Source organism: Mangifera indica, chromosome 9, assembly GCF_011075055.1.
Source record: "Mangifera indica cultivar Alphonso chromosome 9, CATAS_Mindica_2.1, whole genome shotgun sequence".
In the NCBI taxonomy this organism is placed as follows: Eukaryota; Viridiplantae; Streptophyta; class Magnoliopsida; order Sapindales; family Anacardiaceae; genus Mangifera; species Mangifera indica.
Window position 1 is genome coordinate 12,716,258 of NC_058145.1, and position 18,285 is coordinate 12,734,542.

General features: G+C 33.7%; 3 protein-coding genes and 1 pseudogene across 5 annotated transcripts; 2 read left to right on the forward strand and 2 right to left on the reverse strand.

Annotated features, from left to right (window-relative positions):
- Positions 1 to 302: 302 nt before the first annotated feature.
- LOC123226284 lies at positions 303 to 2,386 on the reverse strand (annotated as a pseudogene).
- On the reverse strand, positions 2,378 to 5,765 carry LOC123225435 (protein TRM32). Of its 3 annotated transcripts, none has more exons than XM_044649380.1 (4): positions 5,483 to 5,765; positions 4,950 to 4,999; positions 3,493 to 4,840; positions 2,378 to 3,293 (listed from the first exon to the last, which is right to left on the reverse strand). In XM_044649380.1, exons 1-4 carry the CDS (start codon positions 5,568 to 5,570, stop codon positions 2,629 to 2,631), a joined length of 2,151 nt encoding a protein of 716 aa, XP_044505315.1. In that variant the 5' UTR covers positions 5,571 to 5,765; the 3' UTR covers positions 2,378 to 2,628. The 3 variants fall into 3 exon arrangements, with proteins under 3 accessions (XP_044505315.1, XP_044505314.1, XP_044505313.1); XM_044649379.1 differs by having other exon boundaries at positions 3,454 to 4,840; XM_044649378.1 differs by having other exon boundaries at positions 2,378 to 3,296; positions 3,454 to 4,840.
- A 3,089-nt stretch (positions 5,766 to 8,854) lies between these two features.
- LOC123225166 (fasciclin-like arabinogalactan protein 4) lies at positions 8,855 to 10,325 on the forward strand. The gene has a single exon (XM_044649048.1). The coding sequence runs from the start codon at positions 8,881 to 8,883 to the stop codon at positions 10,300 to 10,302; it is 1,422 nt and encodes a 473-aa protein (XP_044504983.1). The 5' UTR covers positions 8,855 to 8,880; the 3' UTR covers positions 10,303 to 10,325.
- Positions 10,326 to 14,212: 3,887 nt separating this feature from the next.
- Positions 14,213 to 17,907, forward strand: LOC123226210 (probable protein phosphatase 2C 23). The gene is made up of 4 exons (XM_044650745.1): positions 14,213 to 16,055; positions 16,146 to 16,259; positions 17,163 to 17,427; positions 17,520 to 17,907. Exons 1-4 carry the CDS (start codon positions 14,445 to 14,447, stop codon positions 17,633 to 17,635), a joined length of 2,106 nt encoding a protein of 701 aa, XP_044506680.1. The 5' UTR covers positions 14,213 to 14,444; the 3' UTR covers positions 17,636 to 17,907.
- The last annotated feature ends 378 nt before the right edge of the window (positions 17,908 to 18,285 follow it).

Here is an 18,285-nt window from a genome sequence, read left to right on the forward strand (position 1 = left end):
CTTAAATGGCTAATGGAATATGCTTGAGTTTATAACATTATATCTCCTGATATTTATCTTAAGCAAATGGGTAAGCGTTGGTAACATTATCAATCACAAAACGTAGTATTTCTTTCTGGCGCTGCTCAGGTTGTAAACTTCAATGGTTCAGAATGGAGGGCACTTTTGATGCAAGTCTTTCAATCATTTTATGATGTCTTTGCTTGCCTATTAACTCTTTCTGCAATTGCATGATAAACATATTTATTCTTGACCACACAACACCACAGGGAACAGAGAAAATTAAAAAAAAAACCAAAGCAGATTCAAAAACTAACAACTAACTCATCAATATTCTGAATACAACCAAATGCTATTAGAATTCAGAAACTGAAACATCAACCTAAATTTTCATCTCTGTGGCAAGTATAATTGTTGTAAAAACATTTCTGTTTGCGAAAGAAAGTATTGGACAAAGAAACCGGTGAATACAAATATAAGACTTGGTATGCCTATCAACCTAATCAAGATAAATTTTTTCTAAACTGAGTGTCTCAAATTTTTCGCCATTCACAAGCATCCTAAGACCATCTTTCAGCTCTGAAACTCCTTCCTCCAAGATAGCACACATTGGATATATAGACACACCCTGCACTCTTCTTTCCAGTTCTTCGTACACTTTCTCAGCACCTGCTTCATCAATTTTATTTGCTACTACTAAGGATGGCCGATCAGATAAACCCTCCTGATGATACTCAAGCTCTAAAATTAAATCTCTTAGCTGTTCCCATGGTGGAATTCCCTTTCTACCATCTAACCCAGAAGCCAAGTCCACCACATAAGTCAGAACCTTTGTACGCTCTATATGCCGCACAAAAGCAAGTCCACGATTCTGATGGGCACCCCTTAGGAGTCCCAGAATGTCAGCTACTGTAATTGAGAAGTCATCAAAGTTTAGATTCCCTAAATTTGGTCTAAGAGCTAGTTGTAAAGGCATAATGGCCCACTGCAGGCCTAACCCTCGATATAGCCCCTAGAAGAGTACTTTTGCCAACATTTGGCATCCCCACAAAGCCTACATCAGCAATGCTCTTGAGTTCAAGTACCACAACAGCCTCTGAATCAGGCAAACCAGAACCAAGGGAGGTTTCATCATCATTTGAAACACTTGGACAACACACGTTACCCAAACCACCCTCTCCTCCGCAGACAATGGGAATTTGCTGGCCTTTTGTGGTTAATTCTGCAACAATACCGCATAAATAATTTTTTTCCACTCAAATCAAATTTTAATTTTCAAAAAAATTTATATTTTAAAAGTATAATAATAATTTTATCATCTAAATATTTTTTTAAAAAATAAAAAATAATATTTTATAAATCTCCTCTAAATATTTCTTTATTTAACAAATGTAAAATACTTAAAAAGTACAATAGTGTCTATCAAATAGATTATGCCTATTTATGCTGTTTATCAAACAAGGATAAATTGATACGTGTTGCACCTATTAGGTTATAATTTGCAATTTATAGGTGCATCTCTATTTGCATTGTTCATACGGGGTGAATACAAATCGAATCAAGTCTGAACACCTTTTATTTCTAGTTCAATTCTAATAAAAAATAATACGGTTTGAGTTCGGTTCGAATTTAACAAGCTAACATTAAAGATGGTTCAAGTTCAGTTTAAATAATAATATTTAATTCGAATTTAACTAAAATTTATAATTTAAATTCATAACTCAGATATGTAATTTAAATTCGTAACTCTTTAACAAAACGGTGTCATTGAATATTTATTTAATATAATTTTAATCGAACTATTTATTCAATTCGCAAACCAAACCGAGTCAAACTCTTTATAACTCAAGTTCGATTTGATTTTAAAACAAACTGAATTTTTTAATTTGAATTCTATTTATATTTGAAGTAAGCAAAATTTAATCAAACTGAATCAAATTGACCCAGCTTTTGAGCCCAAGTTAGTCTGGTTTGAGTCTAGCCTTAATTGTTTGTCAAACAAGGGTGTCTTCGTAGGTGTTGCACTTATTAAGGGGTTATTTGCAATTTATAGGCCTATGCCTACCAGAGGAAATGATATTTCCCACCAAGGGTAAAACAATGTTTTACATTTTTTGTTATGAAAGTATTATTGTTAAATTTTTTAATGTTATATTTGCTTTGATATTCAAATTAATATGAATTTTATTTTTTATTTCAGAGACCACATCGAAAGCAGTAAAGATTAAGAGGATCTCATATGCTCTAAATTACGAGAATAGGGCAAGAAGTTTCTACCTAGTTTATCACCATAGGATGCAATTATCTATTAAAAGACATAAAGGCACAATTATGAGAAATGTAAATGAAAATCAAAGGTTTTTTAGTGAGACTTGCCTTGAACCATTTATAAATATGAAGGAAGATAGGTTTAGTGTGGTCCTTATTCATTTCCTTTTCCTTTGACAAATCAACTATGGCGTATTATAAAGCACATTTGACGCACCTAGCCTTTTACAAAGCACAACTACATGCTATGTGAGAATTTCTTTTCTCCCCGTTAACTACGCACAGTCAGGGTCTAAAAACAGTGACAAAATCTTGTATACAAAGTTTTCCTAGAAAGAACATGAGCCTGGCTTTGTGGCCTCAACTCAACTCTTTCATGAGTTCATCTAAGAGTTCATCGCAGATCAAGTCTTCAACTTCAAGGGCTACACATTCTGTCTCAAACTGATGAATCAGCCAACCATTACCCTTTGTCAAATCTTGAGCCAAAATACCATCTAATGACTGATCCAGGTTTGTCCTGAAGGTTATGTACCAGCAAATTCTGGACCAGACCTCATTAACAACACGTTTTCCCTTTGGCATTGGACTAATGAGGCGATTAAAAGACAAGGCTAGTGGGAAATAGGTTAATGATCTCTCAGAGAGCTCAATTAGTACCTCGTTGGTTAAATCAAACAGAAGCTGGTGCTCACAGTTTTCTCCAATGCTTTCAGGGGAGTATTGTGGCTCATGGTGCAAGTATTCTTCCAGTTCCTTGTAAACTGAAGGATTCAGTGGCTGGTCCAGTGAGTACCAAGTTCCATGGCAGTCATTTTCGACGAATCCTGACAGCATTAGAACTTGTCCTACATAATTGAAGGAAGGTTCATTTTCACCCAATTCAAAATGCTGGAGTTGATTGTCCTTGTCAGTGATCACTGTGTCACAAAAGTCTGGTAAATAATCAGCTTTGGACTCATGTTGAATGTTGAAAGAAGAATCTGCCTCATCAATTTGAGCTTGCTCCAGATTCAACTCTGAACCTGCTAGAATTTAGGCAAATGAATAAATTGCCTTACTCAAATAAGGGTAAATAGATTTTCAAGCGTCAAACAATATTTTACAAAAGCTTTGGATGCTATTTATTCAAGAACATTGCATTTCAGCAAGAGAAAAGCAGTTTGCATAAGGTAGTTGTTGTACCTTCTGATATTGGAACTTCTGCAAGGACTTTTCTATTACCTGGAAAACAATTTTCGGGTATCGGATCTGGACTTTGTTGCTCAAGGCATATGGTAGGATCCATTGAGGAAACAATCACCTCATCTTGTGGAGTGATGCTAGCAACCTTTAAAGCATCAATGATATTCTCACCAAATTGACCTGACATTAAAAATTTCTCACCAATTCTACTCAATATCAAGGGACCCGAATTTTCCATACTCGCATTGTTGTCACTTCCTTGTTCTCTATTCTCAATTAATGGCTCCAGATTATCTTTAGCTTGAGGAGGGCTACTTGACTTTGTTTCATCATGTTTATCACTTTCACTGTTTGTATTGCAAGCCACTTCAGTGCTAACTGGCATCTCTGAGCCGTGAGCCAACTCATTCAATAAGGATGAAAATGACTCAAGATCAGGCAGGGAGGAAACACTTCTGAAGAATTTCGGAATATGCTCTTTCGATGCAGTCTTATCTTCATTTCTCAACTTTAAGCTGCTGGAGTGAGGTAACTTTGCTTCTCTGCCGCAGCTAGACTCAAACAACCAAGCGTGTCTTTCCGGCGACTCGTTTAGAGAGGCTGTTCTTCTCATTTGCCTTCTGCTTTTTCCAAGATCAGGTTCAGAACCATTGCTCTCTTGATAAAATCTTGAGCTCTCTGCACCACAGCCCACCTCACTTATGTTTTCCAAACCTCTAGGCATCTCTTGCCCTTCAGTTTTCGAGTAGTCATTCTCCTTTTTATTCTCTTTGACAGCATGTTTTATTCTCTGCTTTCTACCTCTGAAGTAACCTGTAAGCAACTTCTTCCATTTTTGGTGACTTGATGCCTGGGATGAACCCTGAGAATTAGTATTAGCTTTTTGTTTAACAGCACTTCCCCCATTATCATCCCCTTTTTTAGTACTGCATACAAGCAATTTTTCTTTTGGGGAGGTCCAAGTTTCATTCTGCTTATGTTCTATAGTACTGGGCCTAAGATTTCTAAGACGAGATGGATCTGCTACCGGGAATGATCCTGATTTGGTTAATTTTGCCTTTTTATTGGAAATTTGCTGGCCAGGGGAATTCTCTGATACACCAATATCAGATTCCTTGAAGATTTTGAGGAATTGCTCTTTGTTTACCTTGAATATCTCAAGAACATCCACATATTCCTTGAGCTGCTTGGAATCCATCATCTTCTGACTTTTCGAGTTTGCCATTACTTTTTCCTCCATTTCAGAAAGCTGGTATTCTCCCAAGTTGTCCTCAACATTCACACTGTCACCCAAATCAGCCTTTTGATTCAACAATTTCCCCGTTCTCTTTTTCCAAGATGAAACCTTAGATATAGTGGAAGAAGGGTTTGCATTTTTGGTAGCATCCTGTTCCTCCCGATGTGAAATTTACTGTCAGATGATGTTTTGTTCAATGCAGAAGAAACAAGCCACATCCCATGATAAAAGGAGAACTGAATGTGTAATATGAACTTACCAGGAAGTTATCAGCATCCAGTGAACTTTGCGCTTCACCACTTCCAAAGCCTGCAATTAGTAATAAGAAATTAAGCTTCACATACAAAAAACTCAACTTAATGAATAAGAGGATCCATTGTTAAGCAGAGATTGGATCCTTCTGCTGCCTTAGATTTCCTCTGACTTGCCATGATATAAAACAAATCCTTTTAGTTTAGTGCATCTGTCAGTCAACTGGGTCTTTCATAATCTCCAGAAAACCAGGAGATTTGAAAGAGTCTCTTCAAAATCCAGAATCTATATTGCTGCAGTTGCAGTTATCATGGAACAAAACAATTCTCCAAACCAGACCATATTCCATAATTTAAACAACTACTTTTCTGGGCAAATAATTTGGCAGTAAAGGAAAAATCATATTAATTGGAATGTATACTATGATATCCAACACAAACATAAGAATCTCTTCCTTTCCATTTTCGGTGAATTACATGACATACATGAAGTTACTTAAGAAAAGAGATTTCAGAAACAGTTTTGAGAAACTCATCTAACCAAGAATATGTAGTATGCTCCATAGGCAGCCTGGATGGTAGCCCTCATATTGAACGCCAGAGTGTACACGCTGCAACTGCCTTCCCATATTTCACAGACAAAAATTTACTCAACAGCATTTGATTTCAACCTCCAGGACCAATATCTTCTGATTCCTGGACAGAGCAAAAGTGAAACTGGCACAATATCAAATATCTAAATCACCAAATAGATTTTGTGTTACAGAAATTTAGAGAAAGAAATTGAGAGAATAATATTTATGAATCGTTTGAATAAAAGTGTTTACAGCCTACCTACATATAACATTGATAAAACTATGTATACATATCTACGTATAAAAAATATATACATATATTTTTGGTACACAAATGTGTATACATACTTTTGTGTCATAATGTGATTGGGTGATTTTGAATTAATAATAAAATAACATTCACTCATATGATAACATATCTATATATGTATATAGTTACGTATCAAAAGTAGATACACATAGCATTATTCATATAACATAACAAGGAAGTAAATCAATAAAAGATACCATCAATAATTAAGGCACGTTTGGTTCAGGTAATATTTTATTACCAAATATATAAAATAACCATAAATATATATTACTCCAAATATTGGTATGAAAAATTGGTATAAATATATATGAAAAATTGGTATGTATAAATTATTACTGTATTTAGTTGATAATACTAATAAAAAATATTATTTTAATTAAATGATGATAAAAGAGTATTAAATATAAATTATTACTCTATTTAATTGATAGTATTAATAAAATACTAAGATATTATTTTAATTAAATAATTTTAAAAGATTACTGGATATAGATTATTAATGTATTTAGTTAAATTAACATATGTCAAAATATATGCTATGTTAAAATATATTAATTTTTTTTTTATGATGTCAAATTATAAAATTAAATAATTAAATATATTTTTTAAAAAATATTCTTCACATTATTTATGATTTTCATTTAAAAAATGACGATATTTTCATCATAAAATTTTAATAAATAAAATAAAGTTCTAACAAAGTTTATATTATTTTAATATTTAAGATAAAAATTGTAATCAAATTATATATTATATTGTTTATTATATTATATTAAATAATAAGATATTATTATAATATTTTATTACTTATAAACTAAAATACATAATATTAATAATATAAGATAAATTATAAAAATAATCTTTAAAATACCGAGTCTTAAGACCTTGAAAATAAGTCAGACAATTGGAATCCTTCCTTTGAGAGTGGAAAATAAGAAAAAAAAACTCAAGATAAAAAATCTCTTGCGTATCATTTTTAGTAATAATCATGTCATCCACGTAAAGCAAAAGAAGCACATGATCACGAGATGTCTTGTGAATTAATAAAGCATGATCATAAGCACTAAGCAGAAAAGTATATTGACAAACAATTTATCCTTATCCTAGAGATGAAAGGGTGGAGATTGACCAACTCCGATCGTTAAAGAAGTAATAAAGGAAAAACACAACCTTAAAAAAAAATAGTGATTTTTCAAACTTTGGATGAAGAAAAAGTGAAGAGGAAATATGATAGATTTATAATTTTTTAAATATTTTTATTAAATAAAAATTTTACTCATGATAGTAACAATAAAATTTAATAGAATGATAAACATTTGGATTTTTAATAATTAATGATTAGAAAGTTGAGTTGCACTAAATCTTAAGTGGAAAATACCCGTTTGGCCTTAATATTAAAATAATACCCCATCTTATAATAATGTATTATATATTTACTCGATTGTGTATATATTTCATAACTCTTAAAAGATTCACCTTAGCCATCTTATGGTGTATTATTTGAGTAATACTATGTGTACCTATTTTTGATACACAATTTATGTACACAGTGATATGTCCTCATGTAATTAGGTGATTTTAAAACATATGTCATCATATGATAAAGAAACATCCAATCATATGATAACATCTCATCTGTGTACTTAAATTATGTACAAAAAATAAGTATACATAGTTTTATTGGTTTTATTTTTATGGTTATACTAAATTTTTATTAATTTGAGATAATAAATAATTATATATTTTGTTAATTATCAATTAAAGTATAAATAAATAAATATTGTTGCTAATTAACATTAAATTGTGACAATAATATTTACATTCTTTCCCATGCAATATTGGTATTGTAAATTGACACAAAATATGGACAAAACAATAAATTATACTCAATCGAATCCAATATAATTTATTGTATTTACGGATTATTTCATGTTTAAACTCATTTATTAAAGGTCTTATAAATCAGACCGATTTGCATGTATGTTTGGTCTGGTGATAGAGTCTTAAATAACTAAGGTAATGCTTTCGTGGGCTCTTGCCTGATCAATCTACGTAGTTCTAAAAGTCTATTATCAAATTATATACTTTTTTTATTATTTGAATTATTTATAATGGGCCAAAGGACTATTTTTCATATAAGGGGTAGTAAAATTTCAAACTCTCACCTTTTAACTTTTAAAAATCCGAATACTTATCTATAATTAAATTTTTGTTAAAAATTTTAATTAAGACTAAAGATAAAACTATCATTTATTATACAATTAAAGTTTTTATCACATTTCAATCTATATTTAAAAACTTATATTTTCTCTTAATAAAAAGTTTAAAAAGTAACAAAACCCCCTTTAGGGTTTGTTCCTCTTCCTCTGATGTTGATTTCTCCTTCTTCGACCATCAATCATTTTTTCTCCCCCCTAATCTCTCCTTCAGTCTCTTTCCTTTGCCTCTCTGATCATCTTTGACCGGAGACAAAGACACAATTGTCTTCTTCTTCTGCTAAAGACAATCGAAAAGGCAAATGAGAAAGATCGAAGAAAGATATAAGAGGGGAGAGAGAATGGTTGATAGCTAAAAAATGAAAAATCGATGTCAAAAGAAGAGGAACAAACTCTAAGAGAATTTTTGTCACTTTTTAAATTTTAGGTTATAAAAAAAATATAAAATTTAATTATAAAAAAATATGATAAAACTTTAATTTTTAATAAATAATAATTTTATAACTAATTTTAATGAGATTTTTAATAAAAAATTAATTATAAATAAATTTTTAAATTTTTAAAAATAAAAAACTAAGGGTTTAAAATTTCACTGTATCTTAAATCTTTTTGGCCTTAGTAATATTATTTTGTGGTCGTGTCAAACCGACGGCAGGGCCCTTACACGTCAAACAACGCATGATCGTAATTGGATTCCATTTTTAGAAATATTTAGATACTACAACAAAGTGAAATTCCTTGTCTTTGCAAAGGCAACCGGTAGATGTACGCAATGCACTGTAAAAGCGAGTGAATTTACTCGCCAATCTAACGCAACTGAACTTCAACCAATCTAATGCGTCACCATCACCATTTTGACCCTCCATCATCACGCTCTCCATCACTCAATCCCTTCGTTAGCTCTGCTACAAACACCGGTACCTCACTCTCTGCAATTCGAGAGAGACGCACACACACTCCACACAGCACATCCATGGCTTTCAATCTGTTCATTTTCCATTTTACCCCTACTATTATAATCTATTTACTCTACATTACCACCCCCTCCGTTTCAGCACTAAACATCACACAACTACTCTCTCCGTACCCAAATCTCTCCGCATTTTCCACGCTTCTCTCCAACACCGCCGTTGCCTCTGACCTTTCCCAGCGCTCCTCCCTCACTCTTCTCACCGTATCTAACTCCTACTTAAGTTCCCCCTCCTTTGTGGACCTCACAAGCCGCCTCTCCCCTTCCTCACTGGGCGACCTCATACGGTACCACGTACTCCTCCAATTCTTTTCATGGTCCGACCTCCAGCAGATCTCTCTCTCCGGGATTCTTGTCACTACGCTTTTTCAGACGACGGGTCGGGCTTCCTCCAATTTCGGTTCGGTGAATATAAGCCGTGACCCGACAACCAAGACAATAACACTTCGCTCACCGGCCCCTTTCTCCCCTTCAAACGCCACCGTTTTATCCCTCGTCAAAACCCTACCTTACAACATCACAATCCTGTCCGTCGACTCCCTCATCATCCCCTACGATTTTGATCTCATGGCGTCCGACTCACGTCCTCCGCTTGGATTGAACATCACTAAGGCCTTAATTGACGGCCACAATTTTAATGTCGCGGCGTCGATGCTATCCGCCTCCGGCGTTGTTCAAGAATTTGAGGCCGACGAAGGCGGTGCCGGAATAACACTATTTGTTCCTACTGATATCGCATTTGCAGATCTACCTAACAATATGAAGCTTCAAGCCCTTCCAGCTGATAAAAAAGCTGTAGTCTTGAAATTTCACGTCTTGCATTCATATTATCCGTTAGGTTCATTAGAGTCGATTGTGAACCCGGTTCAGCCGACATTAGCTACGGAGGACATGGGAGCAGGTAGATTTACTTTAAATATTTCCAGAGTGAATGGTTCGGTTGCTATTGACACTGGGCTTGTTCAAGCGTCGGTGACACAAACAGTATTTGATCAGAATCCTGTGGCCATTTTTGGAGTATCAAAAGTGTTTTTGCCAAGGGAGATTTTCGGAAAAGAATCAGCGGTTTCCGGGAAGCCTGGTGATGAAGGGCTGGGGAAAGCTCAGGGGTCGGATGTTTCAACGTCGCCTGATGATTCGTCGGGATTCGGTGGACCCTCTTCTCATTTGTCGTCGCCACCAGGCTCTCTCGAGGACGCTAGGTCAGGAGTTGATGACTTGGCGCAAAGGAACAGCTGCGTTGTCGTGGCCCTGTGTTGTATAGGATTGTTGTATGTATTGATATGAAATTTTAATTATTTTGTTTTTCCTTTTTTTTTTTTTTTAACACTGTTGAATTGAATTTGGTTATAAATTTTGTTTTTGGGTTTTGGAAATTTAGAGGGGATGGCCGATTCTTTGGAGTCAAAATCAATTACACCGAATATGTTTCTCTAACAAAACTTTCTTCAGTAACTGATAAAAGCTGTTAAAAGAAGAATCAAAGCCCATTTGACATGTTTGAATCCAAAGGAAGCAGAAAATCTGCAGATTTCTTGGAATGGGAATGGAAGATGAGCAGAAGTAAATTAATAAATAAATTGGATCTATGGAATCAAGGAAATAAAGCTATGATTCTTTTCCCTTTAAAGAAGCTGTTCTCTGAGCTTTACAGTTTGGCTTTTCGCTTTTTCTTACATTTGGCTCCGATTGCAGTGTAACGTAATTTGGAAGGATTCAATGGAAAATTATTATGAACATGAACACGTTATGTTGCAGCAGCAAAGAATGACTATTGTGGAAAATGCTGAGGTACGAAGTACAATGATGCACACGCTCACACCTGACCTGAAGTCGTATTTGCAAAAGATTGAGCTGTGAAATGGCATTTTGGTAGATTTTAAATGAGCTGTGAAATGGCATTGAGCATAATAGAAAGGAAGTGGATGCCAGAAGGCAAAAGCAAACAGAAAACTCTGTATTTGACCCCACAATCTTGTTTGACGATCCCTGAACTCAGACCTAGGAGGCAAGGCTGATGTGTTCACACTCTTCTATGCCGTTTGTGTGATTAGACAGGTGCATGGCTCAGTGTACGGCCAGATCGTGTTCAAACACATAAGGAATTTTTTAAATCTCCTGAAGTTGCTCCAGTGATAATAGTAAAAAGGTTTAATATTTTTTAAAAATTAAATTGTTTTTATGAAAACATTTATTTTAGAGGAAATTATAAAATAATAATATTTCATAAATCCATATTTGAAATCATAAAATCATGGTTGAAATTAAACAATGTTAAAATTTTAAAAAATGGTTATAAGTCTAGACCTGACCCTTGGGTCCTCTAGCAGGACCAAATCATTTTCAAATTATGCTGGGCTGAGCCCAAAACCAACTATGGGCTCAGCCTGTCATCCATAATGGAGTCCAATTCTGCAAATATTTTCTATTAGAGTTACCCAACTAATTATCTTGTTTATAAAGTAAAATTAAATAAATAATTTTAATTTTTTTTCAATATCTTTAATAAAAAATAAAAAATTTGATTTTTATATTAAATTAGATTTCAGAATGCTGAATTGCCACAATCTTTTTTTAAATTGAATTTGAACAATTCCATTCAAAACCTGGTTTATAATGCAGGAATAAAAAGTCTAAAGGGCGAAGTAAAAGGCCGACAAGTCTCTGGCAATTGCTTTTAATATTATTTTTCTTCTTCAAAATACATAATCGAACGCGAAATTATACTGTCGTTTCATTCCATTAATGCTTTAATTGTGACAGAACTTTCAATGTCGTGATCAGAAATTTATGTCGGTCAGTAAATTTCCTGGTCAACCCAATTAGTAAATCAATTTTGGTAAGACAAAGTCAAAGTCAAAGATAGTGTTCTCATGAATTTGAAGTAGACGTGCCGTGATTGAATTGCTACTAAATAAACCATCATCCAATCTGCAAGTAAACAAGTCACCGGGGTTAGTAAAATTAATTAAATATTAGAAAAAATGTAGATTCCAGCAAAGCTAGAATTACAATGGATGGTTTTGGTGGGCAAGCACCAAATGTCGGTTTAATTGAAGTGGAAAGCACTATCAATGAACAAAACATAATTTATTAACTTAATAATGGGTTTCTCTTAGTCTTACAATTTTATGAAAACATAATTAATTATAAATGTTAATTAATTAATATGGAGAGAAAGGGGAGAAAAATAAAAGATTGAGTGGAGCAAGATGGTGGCTTCTCAACTTGCAATGTTGAATGATGATAGGCTTGAATTCTCAAATGGGATTATTAACAAAGTGGAAACTAATTAAAATGAGCTTTTTTTTTTACATACTTAATTTATTATTATTATTTTTTATTGGGATATAATGACTGAACTCATAACTACTGTATTAAGTAAATCGGGATTTTATAAACGTGAGAAAAATTTGAACTCAAACTTTCTCTTCGAAAATTCTAATATTTCATCAATTTTGTTAACTTTTAGGTCAATTTATCAATATTTGTGTATATAAAATGGGTTAGTCTCCATTCTTCTTTCATTTTTGTGTTGTTGGAAGCAATCATGTTCCAAAAAAAAAAAAATTACCTTTGTTTCATAATATTATGCCATGTCACATTAATTTCCATAAGTGCTATGTGTCATTTCCCTATATTGCCATGCAATGTTTTTCTAAATGTGTTTTCAAAACATCAAGATAATACAATAAACATAAATGTAATTTTTAGGTTATTATTTACTAAATTTATTAAATTTACACCCCCCCCCCCCTTTCTAACTTTAAAATTGTACTCCTAATTAAATCAAATACGGTATCATCTAAGTTTAGTCAATAATTTATATTCTATATAGAGCTGCAAATGAGTTTCACTAAACTTAAGTTTGACTCTCGAATCAAGTTTGAATTACTTAAGTTTAGTTTTTTAGTCAAGCTTAAGTTTGAGGTTAATTGAGTTGATAAATTCACAAATTCATGACTCAACTTAAATAAAATATAAAAAAATTTTCAAAAATTTAAATTTTGTTTTTTTTTTACATCCTTAAATATATATTTTTTTAGCTTTAAACATACGAAAGTAATTGATAAATATATAAATTATAGGGGTTTAAAATAATTTTTAAAATTTTAAGGGTTAAAATGTAATATTTTGAGTTAAGCTTGAACTAATAATTTTTGTCTTAAACTAATTCTGTCATGGAGGTAAACCAAATCCGCACAACAAAAAACAAATAAGTGGTTGCCAAAAGCTCGATAAAAAATAAGAAAATGAATCATATAATTAATTAGTAAATAAATAAAAACAAGATCAATTTAAAAGATTTCTATTAAAAAACAATATAATTATATGTGTTATTATATGATTGATTAATTTTGAATTAAACATAATACAACACCTAATTATATATTTATTTATATACTTAAAATAAATACACATAATATTATTCTTAAAAAAAATAATAAAAAAGGTCAAGGTAGTGTTGCTTAGGGATAATAATACTCTAATTAATCCAATGATTGAAATGTCTATGTCAATGGTGTTATCACTAGTTTAAGTATAGTATCATAATGATACACAATAATATATCTTGTGTCTAGTATTTTGTCTGATTTCTTTTCTTTATCTTATTCCTTATATACAAGTCTTTTTTAAAGAAAAATATATATTTGAAACTCTTCTAAATTAGGATATTGACGTATGATTTAAATTTAAACGAGAGTAAGAAATATCTATGTCAATAACATGTTTGTTTAAGGAGAAATTGTGACCATTACAAAAATATTATTTTACGGAATTCGAATGAATCCCCACCTTAATAATCATTAGAAAATTTTCTATAAATTTAACATCACTTAAACATTAATATGCTGTTTAAGTCTCAAATACATCATAGACTTTGGGTTATATTTTAAGGATTGACTTTTGAGTGTTCTCTAGGCCTGATTTAAAATTTCGTAGCATAATTCAGGGTCCCCAATTGTTTACTTACTTACAAAGTATTTAACACACATTTTTTTAAAAATATTTTGTTAATAACATGTGATTAATGACTTCGTAGCGTCGGGTCAACCAAGAGGAAGGCATGAAATGATGTTTGTGACACGTGGTTGTTGTTGTTCTTATTGTTATTGCCACAATTTTTCCCATAACACTGTTGGATTGAAAGTTTGAATTCCGTGTGAACAGTAATCATTAAAAACCCGATTTGAAGTCAACGCTTCTCTCTCTCCCTTACATGTTTTCCCTTTTTTAATAAAATTTTCAGAATTTCTTCCATTTTCAAATCGCTTCTCCTCTACCAAAGTCAACGCTTCTCTCTCTATCTTCTTCCTCTTACAGTCACACATCCGCCATGACGACGCCTTGTTTAATACTATAACTCCGAACACCCACAAACGTTTCCATTTCTCTCTATTTGTTTAAATTCTGTGTATATTCGAAGTATGGGAAACGGTTTTGGTAAACTCACCGTGTGCTTCACCGGAAGCCAACATACTGGCCGACAAAATGATATATCAGTTTTAATATCCGACCCACTTGATGAAGGCCTGGGACACTCTTTCTGTTATGTTCGACCCGACCAGACTCGGTTATCATCCTCCAAGGTACACTCTGAGGAAACGACGACGTTTCGCACCATTTCCGGCGCTTCCGTCAGCGCCAACACTTCAACGCCGCTCTCCACGGCCTTCGTTGATCCTTATACTTACTGTAGTTTTGACCGTGCGGCGGCTTTTGATTGCTCTAATAACTTCTCTTCGATTCCTCTGCAGCCGATCCCCAAAAATTTGATCAACTCGGGGCCGATATTTCCTGGTAACTATAATTCGGGTCCTCTGGAGCGAGGTTTCTTGTCTGGTCCGATTGAGAGAGGGTTCTTGTCCGGACCGCTCGATAGCAGCGGGTTGTTTTCTGGCCCGATTGAGAAGGGTAGCTCCGACGAACAATTTCAACGAAGTTTTTCCTCTTCGGGTTTTAATTTCCGACATCGGGCACGAAAACGGTCATTGATTCGGATCCTTAAGGGAGCGATATCGAAAAGAATATCTCGTGGCCAGAATTTGAATTCAATTGTAGCTCCGATTAAAGAAATGGCTTCAGTTAAAGAACTGGAGTGGCTTAACGGGTCGGATAAGAACCAAAACGATAATAATTTAACGGTGAGTAGCGATGGTAGTTTATTAGAAGACGATGATTCGCTAGAGTCTCAAAATCTTCAATGGGCTCAAGGTAAAGCTGGGGAAGATCGTGTACACGTGGTCGTTTCGGAGGAACATGGTTGGGTTTTTGTTGGAATTTATGATGGATTCAATGGCCCGGATGCCCCTGATTATCTTTTATCTAATTTATATTCAGCAGTTCAAAAAGAACTTAAAGGTTTATTATGGGACGACAAGTTTGAACCGATTTCAAGCGCTGCAGCAACACAAGATGATTCTGATAAGAGTTTTGTGACTGAAGCTGATTTTTTGAAGAATTGTAGAGGGGATTCTTGTTCACAGTGTGTGGATTTTAAGTTGAACTCGAAGCGAGGTAGAAACAAGAAGTTTAGAAGTAGTTACAGGGGGGCGGCCAAGAAATGGGAAGAGAATCAAAGGAGGTGGAAGTGTGTGTGGGACAGAGAAAGATTAGAACTTGATCGGAAATTAAAAGAACAGTTGAATAGAAGCAATAAAGATAAGGCACACGATATAATTCATGAGGATGTGTTGAAAGCTTTGTCCCAAGCATTGAAGAAAACAGAGGAGTCTTATTTGGATATAGCAGATAAGATGCTAATCGAAAATCCGGAATTGGCGTTGATGGGTTCTTGTGTACTCGTAATGTTGATGAAGGGAGAGGATGTTTATGTGATGAATGTGGGTGATAGTAGAGCGGTTTTGGCCCAAAAAGCTGAACCTGATTATTGGCTTGGTAAGATTAGGCAAGATTTAGAGAGGATTAACGAAGAAACTTTGCATGATCTTGAAGGGTTTGATTTAGATAAACCAAGTGCAGTTTTAAATCTATCTGCTCTTCAGCTTAGTGTGGATCACAGCACGAGTGTGGGGGAGGTAAATTTGTTATTTATTATTATTATTCTTACTTTATAGGGATTTTTATTATTTTTTTTAGTAACGGAATTGCATTTTGATGCGTTACAGGAAGTTCAGAGAATTAAAAATGAACACCCTGATGATGCTTGTGCTATGATGAATGACCGTGTTAAAGGTTCATTGAAGGTCACCCGGGCTTTTGGTGCTGGCTTTCTCAAACAGGTGTGTCTTTATTTCGGACCTTTTACTTTCTTTTATATAATAAACCGATATGCAATTCTTGTTGGCCACTGTTGGTACTTGAAAAATTCCCTCTTTGGGGAAACGTTGGGAACATGCTAATGAACCTTTTTGCAGCATAGGCAACACAGATGTTATATCAAGAACTTTGTCCATGATTACTTGGAAATTCTCTTGATGATTTTTTTCAAGCCTGTTTCCTTTCTAAAGACTATGCTATCATATAAACAAAAATCACATTGTTATGAACGTTACCTGAGGCATCACAACTCAGTGTTTCAGATTTCTTTAACGTAGCTAAGTGAGAGTTTCTGATGCAATGACATCCATAGAAAATGGATAGATTCTTTACTTTTTCCTATTTTGAATAAAACTGATGAAGACTAATATTAATTAGCCCACAGGCAGACATTTTGATTCTTCAGTTGCATCGGGAAATTCATATTTATCTTATATGCTTTCGATTGTGAGAGTGTACCTTTTTCTTACTAAAGACATAGTTGGCCCTCTCCCTTTGCTGAGATCTGATCAAAAAGGTGATTCAAGTATTTGGATGTCCCAGGGCATATAATGAAAGAGAAGGAACATTTGCCATTCATATAAATATTTAAAAAAAAAAGGCAGAGAAGGAACATTTTGATTCCATTGGTGCCAAAGCAAAAAGAGAAGAAAGAGGACTTCAGAGCGTTCTTCTGTTCTAAAATTGTCCAAATTCTTAGTCGCTATCTGTGCATTTGGGAAAGTATAGCTTTTGAGTTATGATAGATAGGTCATGTAGATTCGTCATAAGTGCTGGTCATGTATTAAGTTTCACTTTTGGAAAATCTTTATGATTAGATTTAAATAGGATGTCATTGAACCTGATTTTATTTCTTAAATCTGCAGCCAAAGTGGAATAATGCGCTTTTGGAGATGTTCAGAATTGACTACAAGGGCACTTCTCCCTACATCACTTGTTTACCCTCTCTTCACCACCAAAAATTAGGGCCAAAAGACAGGTTTTTGATATTATCCTCTGATGGGCTCTATCAATACTTCACAAACGAAGAAGCTGTTTCTGAGGTTGAACTTTTCATCACACTGCAACCAGAAGGAGATCCAGCACAGCATCTGGTCGAGGAATTACTGTTCCGGGCTGCAAAGAAAGCTGGTATATATCAAATATGAATCTGGTGGAAATTATTTTCCAAATTAATGGTTTCAATTACAGGAAGCTAATCATTGTGAATTGTTTAATTGCAGGCATGGACTTTCATGAGTTACTCGAAATCCCTCAGGGGGTTCGACGGCGATACCATGATGATGTTTCCATCATAGTAATATCCTTAGAGGGAAGAATATGGAGATCATTTGTGTAAGTAGAGAAAATTCAAAAGACAACAGATAAAAGATATAGAGACATCCACTAAAAAAGGTCAGGCATATCCCTTTTTGGCAGTTCTTTTCCTGGTCACCTTTGTAACATAACAATTAAGCTCCATGAAAGTGTTTTGAGGAACTTAGTTGTGCAAGTTCTGGGTGGTAAAGGAGTGTAAAGGTGTAAAAGTTGGTTCTTGTTGATTATAAATATCATATAAAATTGTAATTTCCCACTAATAAATGATATTCCTATTACCAAGGATTTTGTTTCTCTAAGGTCTCAACTATCACTTTCTAAGTTCCTTTTCTCCTGACCACATGGGTTGGCAACACAAACTCTCTCAGCATCTGCATCTTTCTGAACATTTTATCCTGTTGCTGAATGAGAATATTTTATCAGCTTCTACTCCTATGGTTAAACTTGTTTTTCTATGATAAAATTTTATTTGATCACTTCAACCCAAAAAAAAAAGAATCTTCGTTTTCTTCAATAAAAAAGTAAAATTTAATCCCTTAGATAACCATAGGATTACAATTGGGGTATTTGTAAATGTTATTATTTAATGGGGAAATCATAAGTTAAGAGTGTTTATAATTCCGTCTAAACATAAAATTAAACTGGATTACTTAAAATTAGGATTTGATTTAT